At 50.6% G+C, this 21,762-nt stretch overlaps 2 protein-coding genes across 3 annotated transcripts; one reads left to right on the top strand and one right to left on the bottom strand.

Moving 5' to 3' along the window:
- Positions 1–4,840: 4,840 nt before the first annotated feature.
- TP53RK (TP53 regulating kinase) lies at positions 4,841–6,440 on the bottom strand. 2 transcript variants are annotated; one of them, XM_074157583.1, is made up of 3 exons: positions 6,333–6,377; positions 5,972–6,278; positions 4,980–5,458 (listed from the first exon to the last, which is right to left on the bottom strand). In XM_074157583.1, exons 1-3 carry the CDS (start codon positions 6,375–6,377, stop codon positions 4,980–4,982), a joined length of 831 nt encoding a protein of 276 aa, XP_074013684.1. The 2 variants fall into 2 exon arrangements, with proteins under 2 accessions (XP_074013685.1, XP_074013684.1); XM_074157584.1 differs by having other exon boundaries at positions 4,841–5,458; positions 5,972–6,440.
- Positions 6,441–14,296: 7,856 nt separating this feature from the next.
- Positions 14,297–18,916, top strand: SLC2A10 (solute carrier family 2 member 10). Its single transcript, XM_074157594.1, has 5 exons — positions 14,297–14,405; positions 14,634–16,010; positions 17,043–17,165; positions 17,724–17,859; positions 18,530–18,916. Exons 1-5 carry the CDS (start codon positions 14,297–14,299, stop codon positions 18,624–18,626), a joined length of 1,842 nt encoding a protein of 613 aa, XP_074013695.1. The 3' UTR covers positions 18,627–18,916.
- The last annotated feature ends 2,846 nt before the right edge of the window (positions 18,917–21,762 follow it).

Genomic DNA, 21,762 nt, shown 5'->3' with positions numbered 1-21,762 from the left:
ACAACATGAATAAAAAGTTATCATGATCAAAAAAGTGAGTAGGGGACTCCCGTGCCACTTTGATGCCACCGTGGTAGACTACGATAGCATAAGCTGCTTTATCACTTGGGTAGTGGAGCATGATGGAGAGGATGGGAGAGTGGATGGCTGAGGACCTGAAAGCAAAATTCAGGCCATCAAAACAACGCAACTGCTTAAAACAGGTCCAGCTTACCCAGTAGACTCATCAGCCAGAGACTGGGAGCACGTATATGAGTGCGTGCCACATGCTAGACCAAAGGAGCTCTACAAAGCTTTTTTCTCTCAAAATCAACCTTGTAAGTTAAAAAAAGCTTCAAAAGAATAATAAGCCATCCATGCCACAATCTGTTCTTTCTCTTAGGAAGATACAGACTTCTGCCAGTGCAGAGGGCTAGGGGAACAGGAACACATTCCACCTCCGAGACACGAGTCACGTCCCTGCCCGGGCAGCCCCTCTCCGGTCCCACCCGGCCCCTCTGGGCTCAGCAGGGAGGATGCTGGGCTCAGCCCTCAGCGCTCCCAGCCCAGAGCATTATGCGGGGGCTGCATGCTGGTTCCCTCGGCCTTCCAGGACTTCAGCTGACAATTAAGGTTTAATTAATTAGTTTCCTTGTAAGCTCCATCTCTACCAGCCCCATTTCCAGTGCCAGCAGCAGCAACCTCACTGCACCCCTCCCTGTGCTCCACGGCCATCGCTGGGGTCAGACCTCTTCTCCATTACTCACAGAGTAAGTTTAGCTTAGAGGAAAAGAAAGAGGTGCTGCATAGAGCCCAAAGGGACCGCTGTGGGACCCAGCTTGTGCTCGGGCTGGGGAGAGGATTTATTTATCTGTAGTGACCCTCACATAGTGAACTCTGGGTTACAAATGAGCTTTTATGCTTTTATTGCACTAACTTAGTTTCCTATCAGCACTGATGGGAGAGGAGAGTTGCAAAAGGTTATCGGTGTTTTGCATCTTGCAAAACTGGAAAATATCAATTTCCTGCAGACATCAAGGCCCAGACTAAAAAAAGTTCACTGGAAAAAGCTACACCGTATAGCTTGTATGCACAGTTTTTACATATACACACAGTAACTGCCGGCACAGATCAGCCACTGTCCAAAAGTCATGGTAACAGTATACTCAGATTATGCAACTGCATTTTCATTCCTGTTTTTTGCCATACTCGTGTTTTCTTCCATGTCTGTTTTCCCTCTTAGCGCTCCTATAGGTCTACAACTCACATCTACCTCCAAAAATCCCCTTAGTTCAGTTCTGCACTTAAGGCCTCAGTGGGCAAAGCAGAAGTTGTTACTACTGCAAGCTGAAGTCAGGCTGGTGACCCCGAGCTCGCAAGCTGGCTCCCTGCTTCCACGAGAGAAATCACTGATTTCCTCTGAAATCCTACTGCTACAAATTCTGCTGACAACACTCCTCTGTTTCCTTTAATTCTTATTTCCAGAGCTTATTTGCACACTCCTTGTGTTTGTGGCACTTCAGGTGATACCCAGGTGCGTTGCAAGATGGGGCAGGTGCTGGGAAGCTCCTGAAAATGAAGCCGTTCCTGGCAGTGCTGGAGTTGGTCCCCTGAGACAATTCATTCTTAAAAGCAGGAAGATTCAAGCAGTTTAAAGAGCCAGAGTGACCAACAGCACACAGTTCTAAGTATTTTCTGTTGAAAGAACATTTTTTCCCAAGTATAAAGATTATTTTGCTGCTGGCGACGGTGGCAGAGAGACCCCCAGTGGCTGGGTGCAACATCAGCCATCACCCTGCACATCCCCAGCACCCTCAGAGCCCACCAGGAGGGTTTAGGGGGGGTGGTGAAAGCCAACACAGCCTTTGGGGCCAGAGAGAACAGCCCCTCAGGGTCAGTCAGGGCAGGACATCACCGCTTCTCCTGGTGTCACCCAGAGCTGTGACTGTGCTCAGGGTGCAGACTCACACTCTGAGGAGGGTGGGACTGAGCACTGGGCTGCTTTGGCCAGCAGTGGAAATAAAAAACAAGACAGAGTTGCTCTGAGTTAAAAAGACATTTGGGCTTCTAGCCAATAAGACAATTTACCTCTTTTCAAAGACTTTTTTTTTTTTTCAATTTCACTTAAAAGAGCAGGTTCTAATTTATTGGTTCTCCTTTTAAATTCAATTGAGCTAAACTTGGGTGTGAAATATTTTTAGGACTTCGTAAAAAATCAGACCAAACTCTGAAAGAATATTTGTGCCTTGAAACTGTATTTGCAGTGGATAAACTATTCATGTAAAAAAAAAAAAAAAAAAAGAAAATGGGATTCCTGTTTTTCTTACAAGAATGCATGCATGCTGGAGTGTCACCAGACACTAAGGCGAGACATAAAGCCTGAGCATAAATAATGCAATGGCAAATTATATCAGTAACAATAATTCAGGTGTTACTTATGACCATGCAGACGCACTGAAAGCTAACACAGCACCAAAGCGAAGCTGTCCTCAGTCCAGCCAGGACTGGAAATTCCACCTGCCTTGTGACCCAGCCAGGGAATCAGTGCTTTTCACCCAAGGAGCTGCTCCCACGGGCACAACCAGCCGTACAGCTGAGGCTGCAAGAAGATGCAGGGCAGATGCTTTGCAGGTCCAGAGCATCGTCTTCGCGGGACCTGCGCCTGCTGTGATTTTTCCAGCCTCAAACAGCAACAGCTCAGCATTCACTACAGTAACCCGTACACGCGTATCAAGAGGAAATATCAACAAGCCATCACACAGATGTGCAAGAAGTAACACTTATGTAACGAGGAGGAGTTTTATCATGCAGTGAAAAAGCAAAACATTTTGCTTTTCATTCCCAGTAATCTCAGTTTTCATTACCAGTTTACCTCAGAGCACCGCGCCGGCCACAAAAACTTGCAGTTGATCCACTTTGTTTCTACTCTGCGGTCCCGCAGGGAGAGCTGCTTTTTAATAAACATACTGATAGTTAGAAACAGACTTCTTCAAAGGGCTTTACAAACATAACCCAGCCCTGGCATCACCAGCAAAGAGCCAAAGGGGTGTTTGTACAGGTGGGGGACAGCGGGCAGGGAGGTTCAGGCGTGCTGCCTCCCCTCAGCGGGTCCGGGATTCGGGGCTCGGATCAGGCCTCGTTAGGGGACCCGTTAGCCCACATCCACCTGCTCCCATCACACCACAAGGCACTGCTCCCACAGCCCACGGGCCACCCAGAGCCACCTGGGGAGCACCGTTTAAAATCACCACACGTTGCTTGGGCTGTTGCGGCAGCAGCAGCAGCGGACTCTAGCGGCGGCAGCTCCTAAAACCCCACTGCATGGAAACATGGCTCCTTCTTCTTGCCCCCAGCAAGAAGCCAAGCAATAAAAACATAAAGTACACCTTCGCAGAGGCCCAAAGCTGTAGCTGGGCGGTGGAACCCGGGGCCCCACGCCGGGGCCGGGCACTCGCCCAGGCGGCTCCTCTGGCAAGAGGTGAATGCGCGCTGGGCACAGACAGCCCGCCGCGCTAGGACACTTGCGCGGCCGCGAACCGACAACCGTTTCTTCCTTTTGAAACTGCAGCGCTGCAGCGGCGCCACCGCACGGAGTGAGCTGCTGGCCGCTGCAGCGCCTTGTGCTTCCCGCTGCCGCCTGCCTGCACTCCCCTCCCCAAGCCTCCCAAACCACGGCCCCGCTCCTCTCCCCCCCCCCGAGCTCCCAGCTGGGCCCCGGCCCCCAGCCAGAGGGCTACCGCTGGCCCCCTCCCCTCCTAGCGCGTCCCCAAGCAGGGGTTTGCTCGGGCTGCTTTGCTTTAAGCAGGGAGGAAGAAGCCCCCCACCCCCATTTCCCCAGCTGGGCAGGGTTGTGCCCACCAGAACCCCACGCTGCTTTTCACCTCCAGATGGAAGGGACACGTCCATGGCTGTGACCAGATGGAAGGGACACTGCCGAGCAGAACAGCATTCCTGCAGAAGCATTTTCAGACCTCAGAGCACCAGTGACGGTGTAATGGAAGAGGATTGTCCGAGGACCTTCCCCCACTGACAGAGGCTGCCCAACAGCAAAGGGAGAAGTTCACCGTTTCTTTTAGACCATTATCTGAAGTGCTCACACACTCACCCAGCACACAACTCGCTTTGTATCCTGCGTATAACACAGAGGACTGATTATCTTCCAACCCACCTACCATGGGGTTTCTAAGTTTTTCCTTTGGTCGACCTTACACTGACATTATTACATACAGTAATCCAGAAATCAAGTAATATAGAGAAAACGTTACCAAAAACCCCCAGTATTACTGCCTACCTAGGCAGGCAATCACAATACAAGTAGTCCCTCTTTATAAAAAGCCCCAAAAAAATTTACAGCCAACTTCTTGCTTAAAAGTTTCCCAGCAGAACCCTGTTCTTGATCAACGGTTTTTATATTTGCTTAAGGAAAGACTATCGACCGAAAGTTAAAAAAGCCAAAATTCCTACGGGAAGAAAATGAACTCATCTCATATCGAGCACTGGTATTTCAGCATTACTAAAAATTTTCAGCATCCTAAAAATTCTTAGGATGTACAGAGCCATTTATAATGGTTTTAAACACTTTGTTGTAAAGTCTTCTGAAAAAAATAACACGCTTGTTTTTCTTAATTACCTTTCATAGATGCTCTTGTATCCCCAGGCTCCTCATACCTCCCACAAATCCATGGTCCACAGGCTGGGAAAGATTACTCGCTATGATTCTAACCACACAAAGAAAACGGTGAGGGGAATGACACTGTAAACTACTTTTTAGAAGAAACATTTAACATCTACAGAAGAGGTGACCTTTAGTTGTTTCTCTCTTATTTGTGCTCCCATCTCACAATTACTTTGGTTACTTTATGACACTTAAACTCAAACTTATTTATTTGTAGACAATTATGAAAATAGCGATCTGTGAGATAAAACCAACTAGAAGTATAAATAACCACACTTGCAGGAACTAAGTAGCAATATTTCTCCATTCCTAAGCCCGCTCTCTTCTACCCAACCATGGATCTCTTCCTTCCCCTGAGTCGTACTTCATCCAGCCTTTTGATCACAGGACCGGATTTTTTAGATGCAGCTGCGTAGGACTTCAGCAGAGTTTTAAACATAGCTTCAGTATCTGGGTGAGTACTGAGGAAGGCTTTTTCCAGAACATACAAATCAACTCCTTTATCCTCCGGAAGACCTGAAACAAAACTGAGTCCAAAGTCTATGAGCACCAAGTCCAGCTTCTCCGTGGGTGGTCGCAGAAGTATGTTGGAAGTTGTAAGATCCCCGTGTACAAGATCTTCATCATGCATTCTCGCTAACAGCTCACCCATCTTCTCCGCTAAGGTAAGCAGGCTACCGGTATCACTTCCGCTCTGCTGTATAGAATTAATATGATCTTGAACAGTAATTGAGTCTACAATATCTTCAAGGTATATGGAGTTGGTGACATAATCCACAAAGTAGACCACTGGAGCTGAAATCCCTATTTAAAAACAAACAAGAACAAATGAAATGCTAGCAGTTAATTGAAAGGATTTTCTAACTTTAAGAACAAAACACAACCAATGCAAGCCTTAGCCAGAAACGCCAATTGAGATCACCACCGGCCACTGATAACCCACATGGAGAAATGCCCCCCTCCAACCCCTGGGTTCCAACCCACACTGCACTAGCCTCCAGCCTTAAATCCTGTTGGAGCTCGAGCTTGGTAACAGGATCAGCCCTTCCTGGGGCAAGACTCCCCGGAAAAACAAGCACAGGGCCTTTCTGGCCGAGGACAGTCTGCATTTTAGAGTGAGACCCTGAAAAAGCAGAGCAGGTCGCCCCGGGATGAGAAGAAACCACCGGCATCCCTGAGGATGAAGTGGAAGGCCGCCAAGTGTCTGTCATCCACTCTGAGGGATGTGCAGAGTCGGTGGCACGGAGGGGTGCCTGTCCTGTCAGGGTAGCCTCGCCTTACGCCGCCCCGGCCCGGCCCCGCCGCCCCCGGGCCCACCTGCCCGCCGGCACCGCAGCAGCGACCGCGCCTCCTGCGCCATGCGCCGCCGGCTCAGCCGCTCCTCTAGAGCCGGGTGGCGGTATCGCTTCGGGATGCGCAGCTTGGCGACTGTGGCCCGCCCGAGGAAGATACCCCGGTAAACGCAGGCCTCGGCGCCCTGCCGCACCAGCTGCAGCCCCGGCAGCGGCGGAGGCGGCGGCGCCTCGGCCACCACAGGGCCCGCGCCCCCCCCCTCGGCCCCAGGCTCGTCCATGGCAGGCCCCGCGGCCCCAGCCTCGTCTATCACAGGGCTCGCGAGCCCCGCCTCGTCCATGGCAGGCCCCGTGGGCCCGGCGCCAGCCCCGGGCTCGGCCCCGGCCATGCTAGAGCGCAGGCCGCTCGCCTCCGCCTTGGCCGCCGCCATTACAGGAGCCCGCCGCCGCAGAGCGCATGCGCGAGCCGCCGCCGCTTCGGCAATCTCCGTTAGCCTTCGCCGGAAACCCACGAACTCCCCTCGGCTCCGCCCCCGTCCCCCGCATGTACCGCTGCCCGGCGCCCTCGCTATAGTGCTCCGTGATGCCTTTGCTTTTGCGCGCCCCGTTGTCCCGTCCTTGCTGTACCCGGGGCTGCTCCTGCCAAAACCCCTCTTTGTGCTTCCCCCGCGTAAGTCCTTCTACCCTCTGCTGTGCTGGGGGGAACTGAGTGGGATGGTGGAACCTGTGCCTGACCCTTCCCCAGCCTCAGCTGGGGCAGTTTCATGTGTTTCTGCCAGCGCAAAAGTGAGACCTGCAGCTGCCATCCAGGCCTGCAAGCGAGGCACTGGATGGGCTTCTTTCCAAGCTGTCAAGTGGGGTCCTGTGGTCACCCCACAGTGCTCCCAGCACCACCTTGGTGCTGCTTGCCAGGGCATCATGCCTGGGACACCAACCCTAGGGCATCACCACCAGGATGCTCCAACACCAGGACACCAGCAGGGCTCCATTACCAGGACATCACCACCAGGATGCTCCACCACTGAGGCATCACCACCAGGATGCTCCACCACTAGGGTATCACCAGCAGAGCTCCACCACTGGCTCTTGGCACTTGGTGTGCCATAAACCTTCACCGGAGCCCGTGCAGATCCACTGTAGCCACCCACCGGTGGCTGCGGAGGAGAAGGGGTTTGGCTGCAGGGGATGGCCAGCCTGCAATGGGGCATGGTGTCACCCAGGTCCCTGTGCTGGGCAGCACCAAAGCTTCTGCCCCTGGTGTTGGTATGGGCTGCTCACGCGGTGACTTGGGTGTCCCCAATTCCTCAAGCAGCCAAGCCCCACATCTCCACATTAGTAAAAGATGGACAAACCTTGTTATCTTGGGAGCAGCACGCAGGTTTTCATGGCACACTGAAACCCACTGCTCCACGGGGTGAGCTGCACGTTCCGCAGTTTATGTTCCTCAGAAGATACAAGGGGCTCAGCCCAGCCCCTGTAAATATGTTTTCAAGTGTTGCCTTTGGAGGTGTCACAAGTCCATTTTGTCCTTGTTTTCTCATCCGCAACATTTGTTTCCTTTTCAGAACGTTTATATTTTATTAACACATTCCATACAGCTTACTTGTCATTGCATGGTGGGATCGCGCCTGGCAAATATTTTTCTTGCTTCAGCATCAACTTTTAAGCAACCTTCCCCAGTTTCCAATGATACGGGTAATCTATTCCACGACTCTGCCCACTTGTGGCATTCTCCTTGGGCTGCCCTTGCCACAGCAGGGCCGCAGAGCCCAGCAGCTTGGCCAGGGAAAGAGATGCGTTCCAGAGCTCCATGGATGGAATTTGCAAATGCCACAGACATTTTTTAATAAAAAAAGAGATTTTCTCCATGTTGTGGGCAGATTTTATCTAAGCATCCATGCACAGCCCCCGCAGACATACATATATAACCTACGAGCAAGTGCACACAGATGCCCTGGGTTCATTATTCTGGTAAATATGACAATTTCCTCTCATGCTGGCCAAAAAAATCCTCCAGAGCTTTCGAAACACAAAAGAAAATATTTTTTGCCTTTTTTTCCCCATGATTTTATTTATTTAAATTTTATCTTCCCTGTGATTTCACTTATTCTTTTCTCTTTGAATGCAATAAACAGTTGACACAGCCCTTGGAAACCATCTAGAGCCATTTACAATATTTATGGTATCACCCAGTATTTTTATTGGAATATTGAATCACCCCAGAGAATCTCACTGAAGCCACAGACTCTCTGGTAAATTGTTTAATTATGTAACTTTGTTCTCCTGGTGACAAGCATTTATAAACTCTCCTTTTACAAACAATGTAATTGAGTTAAAAATTGCTGCGCAGCAAACCAAGCTAATGGAAACCAAGGCAGAACCATGGGCTCCTCCCTGACGTCCTGCTGATCCCTCGGCATCGGGCACCTCTGCCCTCACCCCCTGGCTTATTTGATGATGGAGGTTGTGATCCTCAGTGCTGGACAGACTGGAAAAGGGCTGAATTTGGACTACATCAGGTGGCTCCTCGCACCCAGCTGAGGCACTTGTTGGCTCTGAGGTTGTGTCCTCAACCTGTGTGTGATTTCTCAGCACTAAGTCCCATCGCAGCTCAGAGTTATGGATCTTGGCTGATTCTCCCAGCAAGAGGATGCTACAGGCAGGATGGGCTGTAGGGACCAGCCACCCTACAGAGGGTCACAGGGGCACAGGGTACCCTGGGTTGCTGCAGGCTGCCACATCCCTACACATCCCTACATCATCCCACATCCCTACAAAGTGCAGGAAACAGGACCCATGGGGCAACCACCAGTACTGACCGGCATTGCCAGCGAACGCCACCAGCGTTAGGGTAACGTTAAAGAAAACATGTGCAGCCTGGCATCGTAACGAGAACGCTCTCTGGGCTGTAAATGAACATGCAATAAATGCAGGTGCCTGGCAAGTTGGCTTCATCCCAGCCAGCTGTAACACTGGTGCCTGCTCATGGATTATAATTTTCATCAATAACTGAATTGAGCTTGGTCAGTTTGGTCCCCTGAATCCCTTCCTAAAAGTCAATTGTAATAAGAGAAAATGTGCTTGAGTGTGTGATAAGCATTGCTGAACACCGCCTCTTCCTTTTTTCCAGGATGGACTTCTCTCTCCTCTTATATTTTTATTTTCATTTGTGATTTTTAAAGCCTCTTTTAGCTGCTCCAGATCTGAGGTAGCGAGTAATCTTTTCAGTAATCCCGGCCAGGCTGTGGTACCAAACGCCAAAGCTGCCGTTTCAAACGCTGAGCTCTTGAGGAAGCACATTCCTGCGGCTCAGCTCCGGAGGTGTGCTGTTCGGCCAAAGCAGGAACGCGCCTTCGCACCCTGCAAGCCCAGCAGCCAAGAGCGAGATAAGGATCAGATGGAGAAACGGCACTGCCAAGACACACAGTCTGGAGAAGAGGGGGAGGAAAGCATCACAGGAGGGAGCAAGGCTAGGAACGTGCCAGCAGGCACGAGGCATGAGCCGGTCCTGGTGGATCCAACACTTCCAGACCTTCTCATGCGGAGCTTAAGGACCAAAGCTACTGACTTCAGCAGGCCCAGAATACCCATTAAGGACAAATGGCATGATAAGAAAGATGAACTTTAAAAACGGCAAAGGAAGACTTTTTTCCTGCAAAGGAAAAAAAAAGAAAACACAAAGGAAGAATTACCCCTGCTGTACATCATCGCAGGTTTTTGTGTTTCTTTCAGAGGACTACAACCCCCAGCCATGCACGGCGTCAATGCCATGGCTGCATTTCCATACATACTGATGTCATATTTTTGGCTGCCTTTTGTAAACATACCATAAAGCTCTGCCTCTACTCCCCAGGACCTCGCCTCCTTCCTGTCTGTGATAATAATGTTTATTGCCCTGCCAGAGAACAGGCAGCCTCCAGAAAATGGGGAGGTGACAGATAAACAAACGCTAAGTGACCATGGAGAAAAATATGATTTCTTACTTCTCACACTGGAACCCTTTGAGAAGGGAGGAATTGCTCAGGCCAATTGCAGATCACGTAGCTAAGAGTGGGTTTGCCCAGCAGCTGCTGAGGACTGCAGGTCCCCTCTGGCTCTCTGCCTGGCGTGGTGGGGAATCACAAGTGGGTGACATCTCCTCCAGTTCGTAACACAACACACCCAAAATGTATAGGCTTGAGCTCCAGGGAGAAGCTGCAGGGGCCAGAGATCACGCCGCATGCCCAGCATCCCACCAGTGTTCCCAGAACGTGCAACATGTGCCCAGACACAGAGCTGTGGTGCCTGCTGCCCACCGTGAACGGCCTCATACGCAGGGTCTTGGGGAAGAGAGAAAATTGCAGTCATTTCTCCCTCTGAGCGTCATGAGAGCTAGTGGTGATTTCAGAGCTTTTAAACTCCTTTAACAGGAATTACAAATCCTGTTGAGAAGCTCCTTCCACGAACACCGTTGGTTTCTGTTGGCTGGTGTTTGTGTTTGAAACCATTCTTCACCACGTGTGTGATCCCTGTGCAGCTATCAGTTTGTATCAGATACAAGGTTTTAGAAGACGTATTTTTAAATACCAAATTTACATTTAAATTAGAGCATATGAATGGGAAAGCATTTATTTAATCTATAAATCAGGTAGATGATTTGAAACACTTTTAATATTCACTATGACTTTGAGAAGAAACAAAACCAAAGCCTTTGATCAACTGCTGCCCACGTTGCAGGTCAGATATCCAAGAGACTAAGGCCTAAAGGATATGCGTGATCCAGTATTGCCCATCTCAAGCATCCCAAAACTATGGGTTGGGGCAAAAAAAGAGTTGGCACCACTGGTCTCCAGAGCAGACACATGACATGTATTCCCCTACACAGAAGAATAACGATTCTTTACATATTTCTCTTAAATGTCGCATTAAGTTAACACATGGAATGACTGAAAAAGCTCGTTCAAAAAAATATCACGTGTTCCTCATTCTTCACCCAACCTGTTTACTTTCGCCTGTTTACTTTTGTGTCAGAGGGGTGTGCCTGCACCACGGGCACGATAGTCACTGATGCAAACCTTCCCCAGCACAACCCTGTACTGTAGCAAAAAGCTGTACCAGCGCAGGCTCCACGGGGTGCTGGGCTGGAGTTTGTGTTGTTATAACTGTGTGATTACATGAAATACTACCTGCAGTCACATCCCAGCTCGCGAGGCAGGTTTATGGTCATTTGCATTCATCCTTCAGCAGCAGTGCCTGTTCCATGGCTCTGGGTAGGCTCTGCAAGCCCACCCCCAAGCCTGTGAGAGCACATCATCCCTGCGCTGGTCCCCACACCAGCTGGGTTACAGCAAACTGCTGAACATCGTGTGTACTTCACTACACGCACACGTACTTCCCCATAGCACAACCCACCCAGCAACTGCAGTTTGCACGAACAGCACCGAGGGAGAACGTTCACATCATGTTAAAGAGTTTTGAAAGCACTTTTAGGCATATCAAGTTTTGTAAAATCCCTGTTTTACAAACTGGACTTTGGGATACAGGAATTTAGCCTCAGAAGCAGAAAAAAATCTTGCATTCAAGTGCAAGTCCCAATGTCTTTTATGCAGTAGCCAGCAGGAAGGTTTCTGTTCCACTGAGCAGAAAAAGAATGTTAATTGTAAGGAAAGTTGAATACTGAAATGCTTTGCCTAATGGAGCACTGTGCTGGGGGGAAGGAGATAAGCTCCAGAGGCTGATCCTTTCCTTCCAACAGAAGAGAAAGGTACGAATGCAAACTCAGTCACGCTGCTCTTATTTTTTTTTTTCAATTTTGGAATGGCCATTCCGTTCCTAGCAGGTTTCCTTGGCTTTGCAACTGAGCTACCTAAAGACTATAATAAACTGTCAATATCTTGTGGGCTTTCTAGAGGCTTTCTGGTGTGGAGGAGTGAAGCTCTGCATCAGAGAGGATCCGCAGTCAGCGAGGAGATTCGCATTCCCGGCTAAACTAAGACAGAGACTGGGGGCAGAGCTGTCATCCCAGCACGCTAAACTGGGATGTACTTCCACATCCTCATTTCCAGACCAATTAGCAATATATCCCTGGTAAAACCTCCCCAGCCACCCTGCGCAGGAGGACCTGCTCACAGCCCCGGGTTACGGTGCGCCGGACTCCCTCATCCCCCCGGAGTTACGCTCCTTCTCCCCGACCCTTTGCATCACCGGGGGCGGCCGGTATCCCGAGCAGCACATCCCGGCGAGGGGTGTCCCGCCCGGGACAAACCCCCCCGCCCCGGCTCCCCGAGGGGCGGGCAGGGCGACTACAAGCCCCAGGCTGCCCGGCCGGGAGGCAGGGCGGGAGCGACGTGGCGCTGCGCGGCCCCGCTCCGGCCGCCGGACCCCGCTCCGCTCCGCTCCGCCCCGCTCCGCGCCCGCCGCCCGCAGCGGAGCGCCGGGGGCTCTGCCCGCCGCGCCATGGGTGAGTGCCGGCCGGGCAGGACGGGTTGGGGACCCGGGGATGCGGGGGCGGCGGTGCGGGGCTCCGCATCGGAGGGGAGGGAGGCGACGAGCCCCTCTCGGGACGGGAACAGGCGCGTCCTGCCCCGGGAAAAAAAGTTTTCCAAAAAGAAACAAAAAGTTTTCAGCTTTTCCTAAAGGCTGAGACTGCGTCTCTCCGCCCCCCCCCCAGCCCCTTCCTTTCTGTTTTTTTCAGCACTTCCAGCAGCAAACATAGCAAACATAGCGAGACAAGTAATTTCCTGTGGCACAGCCCCTGGGGCCATCCCAGGAGCGTTCCTGGGAAGAGAGGGCTGGTGCGGGAGCAGGGCTTGGGGGCAGCACCACGGTTTTGCTAAAGGCAGCGGTGCCTGTTGGCACTGGTGTAGGCAAAGAGGGACTTCAGCAGGTCAAAAGTCAGCCCAGTCCCGGCCAGGTCAGTGGCACTGGTTACTGCTCCGACCTGGAGCACAGCCCTCCGACCAGCGTTTGCCGTAGGCTGGCAGTCGCCTGGCACAGCTCCTTTTGAGACCCACCAGGCTTTCTGTTCTCATGTGAACATCTGAAGAGTTCTCTGACTGCATCAGAATAGGCTATATACAAAGCGGGATTTCAATCAAAGTTCATAAACCATTATTGCTCGTTAAGTTACCAAGAAATACAGCAAAATCTGAGGGAATCTGCCATAGTATTTACAGCAGGGCTGACTGTATCTGCTTGAGTTTGGGGCTTGAAACTATGGCATGCCCAGTTTATGCAAAGCCTTTTCTTCTCAGCAAATATTTTTTCTAATTATCTGCATAATGTGTACAAGGAGTGATAAAAGCAGTGCAGGTAGTCACACAGAGCATGGTGGGAGGGACTTGGCATATAGCTGGGATGGTATAAGAAACGCAAATGGAACAGAGGGTTACAGAATAAATACAAATATAAATATAGCCATCAGTGAGAAATAACCTTTCTTGCTAGCTGTAATTAAAAGCGGAACAGAGACAATTCTTATAAAACACAGTTTTTGAGGGGGAAAAAAGCCCTTGGGCAGTGTGAGGAAATTTTTCCATGGTCTGGTGGTTGAGTCCAGATTCTTTCCACGTACAGTCTACTTAAACTGTATTTCTAATTAAAAAAGCCAATGTGAGAATACAGATAGTATTATATGCTGGAAACCAGCACAAACCTCTAAGCTAATGCACTTTACCTGTGCCTTCAAAATTGTAATTCACGGGGAGATCACTGTCACTGCTGTTCCCCAAAGGTCCCTGCATCAGCACTGGCTCTCATGCCCTGTGCAATCCCCCCTGCCCTACCATGGCTAATGGGTCACATATGGTCACCCTTTCATCCTCTCCCCAGGACAAGAAGCGTGTGCAGCAAGCACCTTGTTTTTTTAGGGTTGTTTGGGGTAGGTTGGTTGGTTTGGGTTTGGTTTGCTTTTGCTGTTGTTTTTTCTTATTTTAAGTAAACTTGCATACTTATGAAAGTTGCGTGCTCAGCTATATGGGAAGGGCAAGGTCAAATAATTGCTTCTTGCATTTGAGGCAGGCAACAGTGAGCTTTTCAGCTGATGATGAAGTTTGTCCGGTAGTCCTGGACCAGCCTGAGAAGGTTGTGCCTGGCTCAGGGATCCTAGACGCTTGTGCTGTAGAAGGAGAGATGAAGAAATCAGGGCCGCCACCACAAAGTCATGCCAAGAGTACAAGATTAACTAGGAGAAATAAACTTTTGCAAGCAGCATTTTTAATGACAAGGTAGGGAGTGGGAATGCAGAGCCTGCAGTGAGAGGTGCCACATGCACTGAAACGTGAAAATGATATCGCAGAACAATTCAGAACCAGAAAGCAGAAGCTGTCTTTCCTGCCCAGAACAGGTTTTGTAATTAGAAGCAAGGGAGACCATGGAGGATTCCCCGGTGCAACTCCAGGTAGTACAAATCACCATCCTCCACTTAAATACAAATCTTAACTTTGTTAGCAAGGTCCTGTTTTCACAGTTCTGCACCCTAAGTGAGTGCCCCTGCAGTTAGTGGATGTGTGTGTGGGTCTGATAGGTTGTGTGAATATTTGCAAGTGCCTCTACGTGTGACCCTAGTGAGCTATGGGGAAATTCAGCATCATGGCTTCATAGATGGAAAACTTTGGGTGTCCCAGAAGAGTTTTTCCAGCTTGTGCATGCTGATAGCTTGCCTGCTAGCACCAGGAAACTGAACCTAGTGTTGCTTGCTTGTTTTCCAGGTCGTGCGCTGCTGATCCTCCTCTTGTCTGCAACGGTCTCTCTCCTGGGTGGGCTGATATTTGGATACGAGCTGGGGATTATCTCCGGTGCATTGCTGCAGTTGCAGGTAGACTTTCAACTCAGCTGCTTCAAGCAAGAAATTCTCGTGAGCGCACTCCTAATTGGAGCTCTCCTCGCCTCTCTGGTTGGGGGGATCCTCATTGACCGCCATGGACGGAGGAGAGCAATCCTGGTCAGCAGCTTGGTCCTGTTGGTTGGCAGCCTTATTCTCATGCTGGCAAGGTCATTTATTGGGCTGGTCGTCGGGCGTGCGACCGTGGGCTTCGCCATCTCTGTCTCATCCATGGCCTGCTGCATCTACGTCTCAGAAATGGTGGCTGCTCATCAGCGAGGGCTGCTGGTGTCTCTCTACGAAGCAGGCATCACCGTAGGCATCCTGCTATCCTATGCACTGAACTACGTCTTTGCGGATGTGGATGAGGGATGGAGGTACATGTTTGGGCTGGCCATTGCCCCGACAGCCATGCAGTTCCTCAGCATCCTCTTTCTCCCAGTGAATCCTGTTAAATTAAGCTCATGGGATTCAGATTGCCAGAAGGGCCTCATTCAGTTGCAGAACAGTGAGGACAGAGAAGTGGCAAAGCGGGAGCCCTATAAGGAGAAACACTACTCATTTCTTGACCTTTTTAGGACCAGAGACAACATGAGAAGGCGGACTCTGGTGGGCCTGGGACTGGTGCTCTTCCAGCAGTTCACTGGGCAGCCCAATGTGCTGGGCTATGCCTCCAAAATCTTCCACTCAGTAGGGTTCCAGAGCAACTCCTCAGCAATCCTGGCCTCTGTCGGGCTAGGGGCGATAAAGGTGGTGGCCACGCTCGTCGCGATGGCCTTTGCAGACAAGGCTGGCAGGAGAGTGCTACTCATGGCTGGCTGCGTGGTGATGGCCATTTCTGTCACCACCATTGGCCTCACCAGCCGTGTTGCTCCACTGGCCATGGCCAGGGACTGCAAGGCAGCTGCAGACCCCAATGCATCCCACAGCCTCACCCAGCATCCCCTGATGCCCGTAGCCTCCCAGCCTGCTGTGTCACCCATCCCACCAGCATCGAGTGCCGTCAAAAGTCAGGCAGGCCTTGGTTTTGCTGCCTCGAGGAGTCTTACAAAAGTTTTTGCCAGTACTCAAAGCAGAGAGGTTGTTCCCGATTCTTCCCTCACTCAGAAAAGGGGCTTGGTAGGTCAGTCCAAAAAAGAGACAGTGGAAAGCACAGGCCCTCCTTTTCGTGGTGCTCCCTGGGCAGAACATATGGTCTTAAATTGGATTACACTGCTGAGCATGATGGCTTTTGTGAGCGCCTTCTCAATTGGATTTGGACCAAGTAAGTATGGTGTTTATATATCCTTGCACCAACCCAGAGAGTAAAACTAGGACTGACCTTTACATTCTGCTTGAAATGTTCATTATACATATGCTTTACCAAGGAGCTCAGTGTCTGAGAACTGGAAATATGTTCCCTTCTGCCCCCGAATCATTTTCTAGCACTGCAGCTCTGTCAGCTATAGGGCTGGCATGGTACTAGAATAACTTTCTCTTCCATGCTATCACCACCCTCGTAATGTATTTTTTTCTGTGAAGCTCATTGCAAAATCACAGCATCCCAGAAGCCCTACCTAATCTTCCTAGCACCCTGGTGAGGAGGAAAATAGACGGCTGAGGACAGAGGGACCAAGGGGTTTTTGCTGCCTGATAGAGTCAGTGGCAGAACTGGTAGTGGAACCTCTCAAAGCTTCTCAGTATCAGTTGGTCTTTTTTCTGCAATACTTTATTCATTGAATGAGAACAGAGATTAGTTCTTGCTTCCATGTGAGCTCTACTGTTTTCTGGCATTTATTGCTTTAAATGTCTTGATGGGAGAAAACAACATCTAACTCAAGAACAAAACATAGGTGAGCAAACCTCATGGGTTTGACAGTGATCCTATAAATTATTTCAAGAAAAATAACCCTGGGATAGGAGAGACTACTTTAAGATATATATTGGTTTAGCTCTGATTTTAACCCGAACATAACATTGTCTCCCTAATCCTACCCCTTTCTCATTTTTTTACAAAGAGCATATCCTGACAGCAGGTATGTCAGACCTTTTCCATCATCTCTGAGTGGAATGACCAACTCCCCTGCTTTCTCCTTTGCTCCCTGGGCCTGTACATTAGCATTCCATGGAGGAATGAAATACCAAACGTGGGAGTTTTGAAGAGTTCTGCTGTGACCTGACTCTGAGATTGATGAGTATTTGATACCAACAGCAGCAGGTGCTGGGTGAAACCCCTGCTGAAAATCTTCTTTGCCCATTTTCCATATAAATTGCTTAACCCCTACAACTGTCTTTCTGGTCTCTCTAATCTGTGCAGTGACCTGGCTGGTCCTCAGTGAGATCTACCCTGCTGCTATAAGAGGAAGAGCCTTTGCCTTCTGTAACAGCTTTAACTGGGCTGCTAATTTACTGATCAGCCTCTCCTTCCTGGACCTTATTGGTAAGTGACCATCTCCCATCCCTCTATTTCCCACAGCTGGTTAGGGAAGGTGGCCACCACAAGACATTTGGAGATTAAGTGGCATTTTGAACCCTGGAGACCTGCTGCCTCTGAGAGCAGAAAAAACAGGCACCAGCAACACCGGTCTGAGCCCATCCACCACCCATTTCATGAAAATCATCCATCGCCCACTGGGCTGCACTGTAATACTGCAGTATCAGGAAAACATGGAATTTGCGGCTTTCATGCTGATAGCTTTACAAAGTTTCTTGCTAGCAGAGCTCTCAGCTGGGGCACTCAGCAGACACTGCTGGGCCCTGGAGTTCTCCTTGCCTCTGTGGTGCTGCTTGCAAAGCCAGGTGTGGACCATCCTTCTCCCTTGCTGATTCCCAGTCCAGGTTTTGCAGATAAGTAGCTTTCTTGCCCTTTTGAGGGCTTCTCAAAATAAAATGCCCCAGTCAGGGATCAATGACCTCGCAGTAAGCCACCAGCTTCCTTTGTATCCCATGATGTCACCTGCCTCCAACAGACCCTTGATGCACTTGAATCTCTCTGCAGATGCCATTGGTTTCTCTTGGATGTTTCTTCTCTATGGACTGATGGGAGTGATGGCTGTTATATTCATTTACCTTTTTGTTCCGGAAACGAAAGGACAGTCCTTAGAGGAGATAGACCAGCAGTTCTCCAGGAAACGGTATGTGTGCTGTTGTACCAGTGCGAATGATGGCTTTGGGTGCTTCCCACCAGCAGTCCCTGAGGTCTATGGCACTGGGAAGCTCAGGGCTGTGTCCAAGTCTGGTCAGTGCTGCTGAGGAAATCTCAAGTTTGTGGTGGGGCTTTTGTATGGGGCTGGGTGTGAGAGCTGCAGTGCGGTTCATCAGCAGGTCACTGCACTGAGCCGTGCTGCTGGAGGGCACTAGTGACACTTGCGAGGAAAAGGGCTAAAATGCAGGGCTTGTGGTTGAGGGGAGGAGAGCAGGACCAGAGCGTGGCACAGGCAGGTCAGGGTAGCAAAGTCCAAAGGCAGAGTAATCCTGGACTTCTCCTCTGAAGCAGAGACATCTCCTGGCATAACACATGGCCAAATTACTGGCTCACACAGAGTAATTTTCCCTGCAAAGCCCGTAATTCTGGCCAGGCTGGGAAAAATGGAGAGGTATTTGTGCAATTCTGGTTGTGGAGGAAGCGGCAGGGCAAGCATCGCTGGAGCAGAGGGGGGTTTTGCAGCCACATGGCTGTGACGCCAAGAGGCAGGACCACATGGAGGGGGTGGCTGGGATGGGTAACTGCTGTAAACCCCTGCCTGGCTCCTGGCTCCCTGCAAGCAGCAGCCGCTGCAGCTGACCCTCACCATTGCCCAGCAGGATCTGGGAAGAAAACATGTTTAAGCAGAGACGTGGAAGAGGAGCGAGCTGCACGCACGCACAGTACCAGAGAGTGGAGCACACCAGCAGCACATGAAACCAATGACATGCCCACAGCATCGCCCTGAGGAGAGGAGCGGGCTGTGCCATCTGGAGAGTTCTTTTCCATGGCCTTTAGCTGGTGACCTCTGCTCAGAGACAGTTCTCACTGCAGTGCCTTAGATCTTGGGACATGCTGATTGCTGTCCTTTGGGTCCTTGGAGAATCATTGGTCCCAGGCAGGGAACATATCCTTCCTTTGGGTTTTTTTTTTTGTGGTTTGTATCTCCTATCATTTAAGGGATTAATGGTTTTGTATACAGGAATTAAAGCACAACTTTTGCTGACAGTGCTCTCCATCTGTGCAGTTCATTTTTGAGCGAGGTATATTATTTTCCCAGTCTTTAAACAGCTGGTGCATTACAGAGGGCACAACAGCGCAGGAGGAATGCATCAAGCACTCAGCAGCATACATTAATATTGTCACTCTTTGTAACATCTGTGTAGGAGCCTGAAGTCTGAGATGGGAGCTAATGCAGATAAACGCCCTGTTTCAGTGGAGGCAGAATGAGTCCTAGCTCAGGGGCTGCTGTTTCCCACAGTATCAAGCCCCAGCAGCTCCCCTGCCCCATCGCCCAAGGCCCATGCTAAATGAGTGCAGAAGTACATCTCACCTGCATGTTTGGCTGCTTGCTCTTGTACACAGGGGCTTCTTTGCGTTCATGACCGGGGTTTGCACGTACAAAAATGCATGCAATATTCTGGTACCTTCTACAAGTTGTACATTCTTTGATTAATTCACTCCTCCTCCTGACACATAAAAAAAACCACCCTACTAACACCACACTCGCTCCCCAAACCTTGTGAGAGAGGAGGAGCTGGTATCCTGCTGAGCAGCCAGCCTTGCCTCTTTTGAACCCCTGAAGGAATTAAGCCCCAAAGCTTGACATTTTCTGCTGAGGACCAGTGACTGCTACACTGGGCCACCTGGCTGGCACCACAGGGGCAAACACAAAGAATGTGGCCATGTCAACTCAGACACTTGTCTCAAAGAGAAGCCACAAAAACACTGGAAAATTATCTGACGTTAACTGTAATTAAGTCCATGGCTGTCAGGTGTCTCCCAGGGAAGTGCTTTTCTCTTCCCACTGAGCGATGTGGGTCACCCATGACCTTCTTCACCCACAGCCTTCCTCACCCACCTCACACCTTTGCTGCAGCTGGAATTCGGTGCTTCTGAAGTCCCTCCTGCCCTGCAGACGCTGTCATCTCAAGGCACATAAGGACACCTGTAAAACAGAAAATGGAAGCTCTCTTCCTACAATAAAGCCCATGAATACTGAGCTGTATCAGGGGTAACTCAGGTGGTTTTTTTCCCCCAGAAAACCAATCAGTGCTGTCCTAAGGAGTTAAAGTCAACCTCGGGATTATGGCTGCAGACCGTGGCTGTTGATAACAGGGTGATATATTCACCGGGGCATCCCTGGCCACGAGAGATGGGATCACAGGGATGCTTGTGTGCACTCCTGTATGTACCTGTTCGGAGGGGGGGTGGTGCTACGGGAGCGGTCCGGGACCGGGGGTGCACCGCACCGGGCCCGCCGGCAGGGGACACCCCGCCACCGCCTCAACAGGAACCGCCGCTCCGGCCCCTGCTGCCAGGGCACCGCGGCTCCGGCGTGTCACCATGGGGGCAGATGGATAACACGCACCCCACCCATGACCAACATCCTAGCCCATCTCACCCCCCGGACACAGCGTCTGAGCCAGAGGGACACCCCTTCGCCCCGCATAGCAGGGGTGCCGCAGCCCCCCCCATACTGTGCCTCCGGACTTGATGGAGGGAGATGGGAATGGGAATTCAGGGGGACTCCAGCATGGGGGCAGGCAGGCAGCTGGGGCTGCCCTGGGGGGCGAGGGGAAGGGAGTAGAGATGGCCCCGGTGGGGGGGGCTGGCTACTGGGGCAGAAAACAGGGCCGGGTGGGTTAGGGGGAGTGAGAAGTTAGCTCTGGGGGCAGCAAAGAGGGCTTCTGAAATTGCCAGACTCTAAGGGTGATGGTACAGAGAGGTAGAAATTAACTTGTGGTAAAGGGTATTAATAACCCCAGGGCAAGGGGGCTGCCATTCCCACTTTCTTCAGGAAAAACATGATGCAACTTTCCAAACTCAACAGCTTCAGCCCTTAAAGTGGGGGCCATCTGCAAGGGACTGCGCAGCTCATCACACGGAGCACACCATGTTTGGATGCCTGTGCTTGCACAGAGCACGAGGCACTCCCAGCACAGGGAGAAGAGGTGCTGGGAGAACCTGGGGGAGGCTGCAGGGCAGAGTTCCACTTCCCCCCAACTCCTCTAGCCCTTGCGATGAGGGGGTGTACGCACCCGGGAGGGGTGTCCTGCTGGGGAGACCGCTCTGAACCTGCCAGCTGGTATCACGGTGTCCTGCACCTCCATCGCAGCAGAGCTGGGCTGGTGGGACTGCAAAATGGGAAGGCCATAGAGAATTGTTTAAATGAGAAGCTGAAGGAAAGTCAGAGGGTGTAGAAATTCAGACTTGCACCCCCTGTGAAGATGTGGCCAGTAACCAGGGAAAGAGCAGCAGGGAAATAAATGGTACAATAAATAAATATTTGCAATAAATATGGCGAGTTTGACCATGTGTAGTAGTAGCAGACCCACAGAAATATTATCAAGCAACAAATCAATGGCAAAATTTAGAGGTGCTTTTCTTCCTATACCAGAAACTTTAAAAACACACACACACACACACACACACACAAAAAAGATAATGCCAGGCTTTCCCATTGCACTGAATGACAAGCTCAGTATCCCTACAGATTTCTTGAGATGGGAAATCCCAGATTCCAACAGGAAAAATGTAGAGCCAGGACTGTATTACTGACCCCTGATCAGGATAAAGGTAGTGATCAGCATATATAAAGTGAGATTAGAGAAGCTAGTCTGCTCAGTGATCCATCAGGGAGAAAAAAAAAAAAATATATATATATTTTTGGATAGAATAACGAGTCTCCTGGAACAAGGAGTGCTGGAAGCGGCGAGGAGGGCTGCTGCTCTGGGTTTGGTGGGGAGCGGTGCACAAGACCTGCTTCACAAGGTGTTTGTGGGAGACCTGCTCTCTGCTAGTGACCACAAAACAACCAATTTAATGCTGTAGTGGGAGAGAGCACACCAAA

This window comes from Numenius arquata, chromosome 12 (assembly GCF_964106895.1).
Source record: "Numenius arquata chromosome 12, bNumArq3.hap1.1, whole genome shotgun sequence".
In the NCBI taxonomy this organism is placed as follows: domain Eukaryota; kingdom Metazoa; phylum Chordata; class Aves; order Charadriiformes; family Scolopacidae; genus Numenius; species Numenius arquata.
This window is presented reverse-complemented; position numbering and strand designations above follow the sequence as displayed.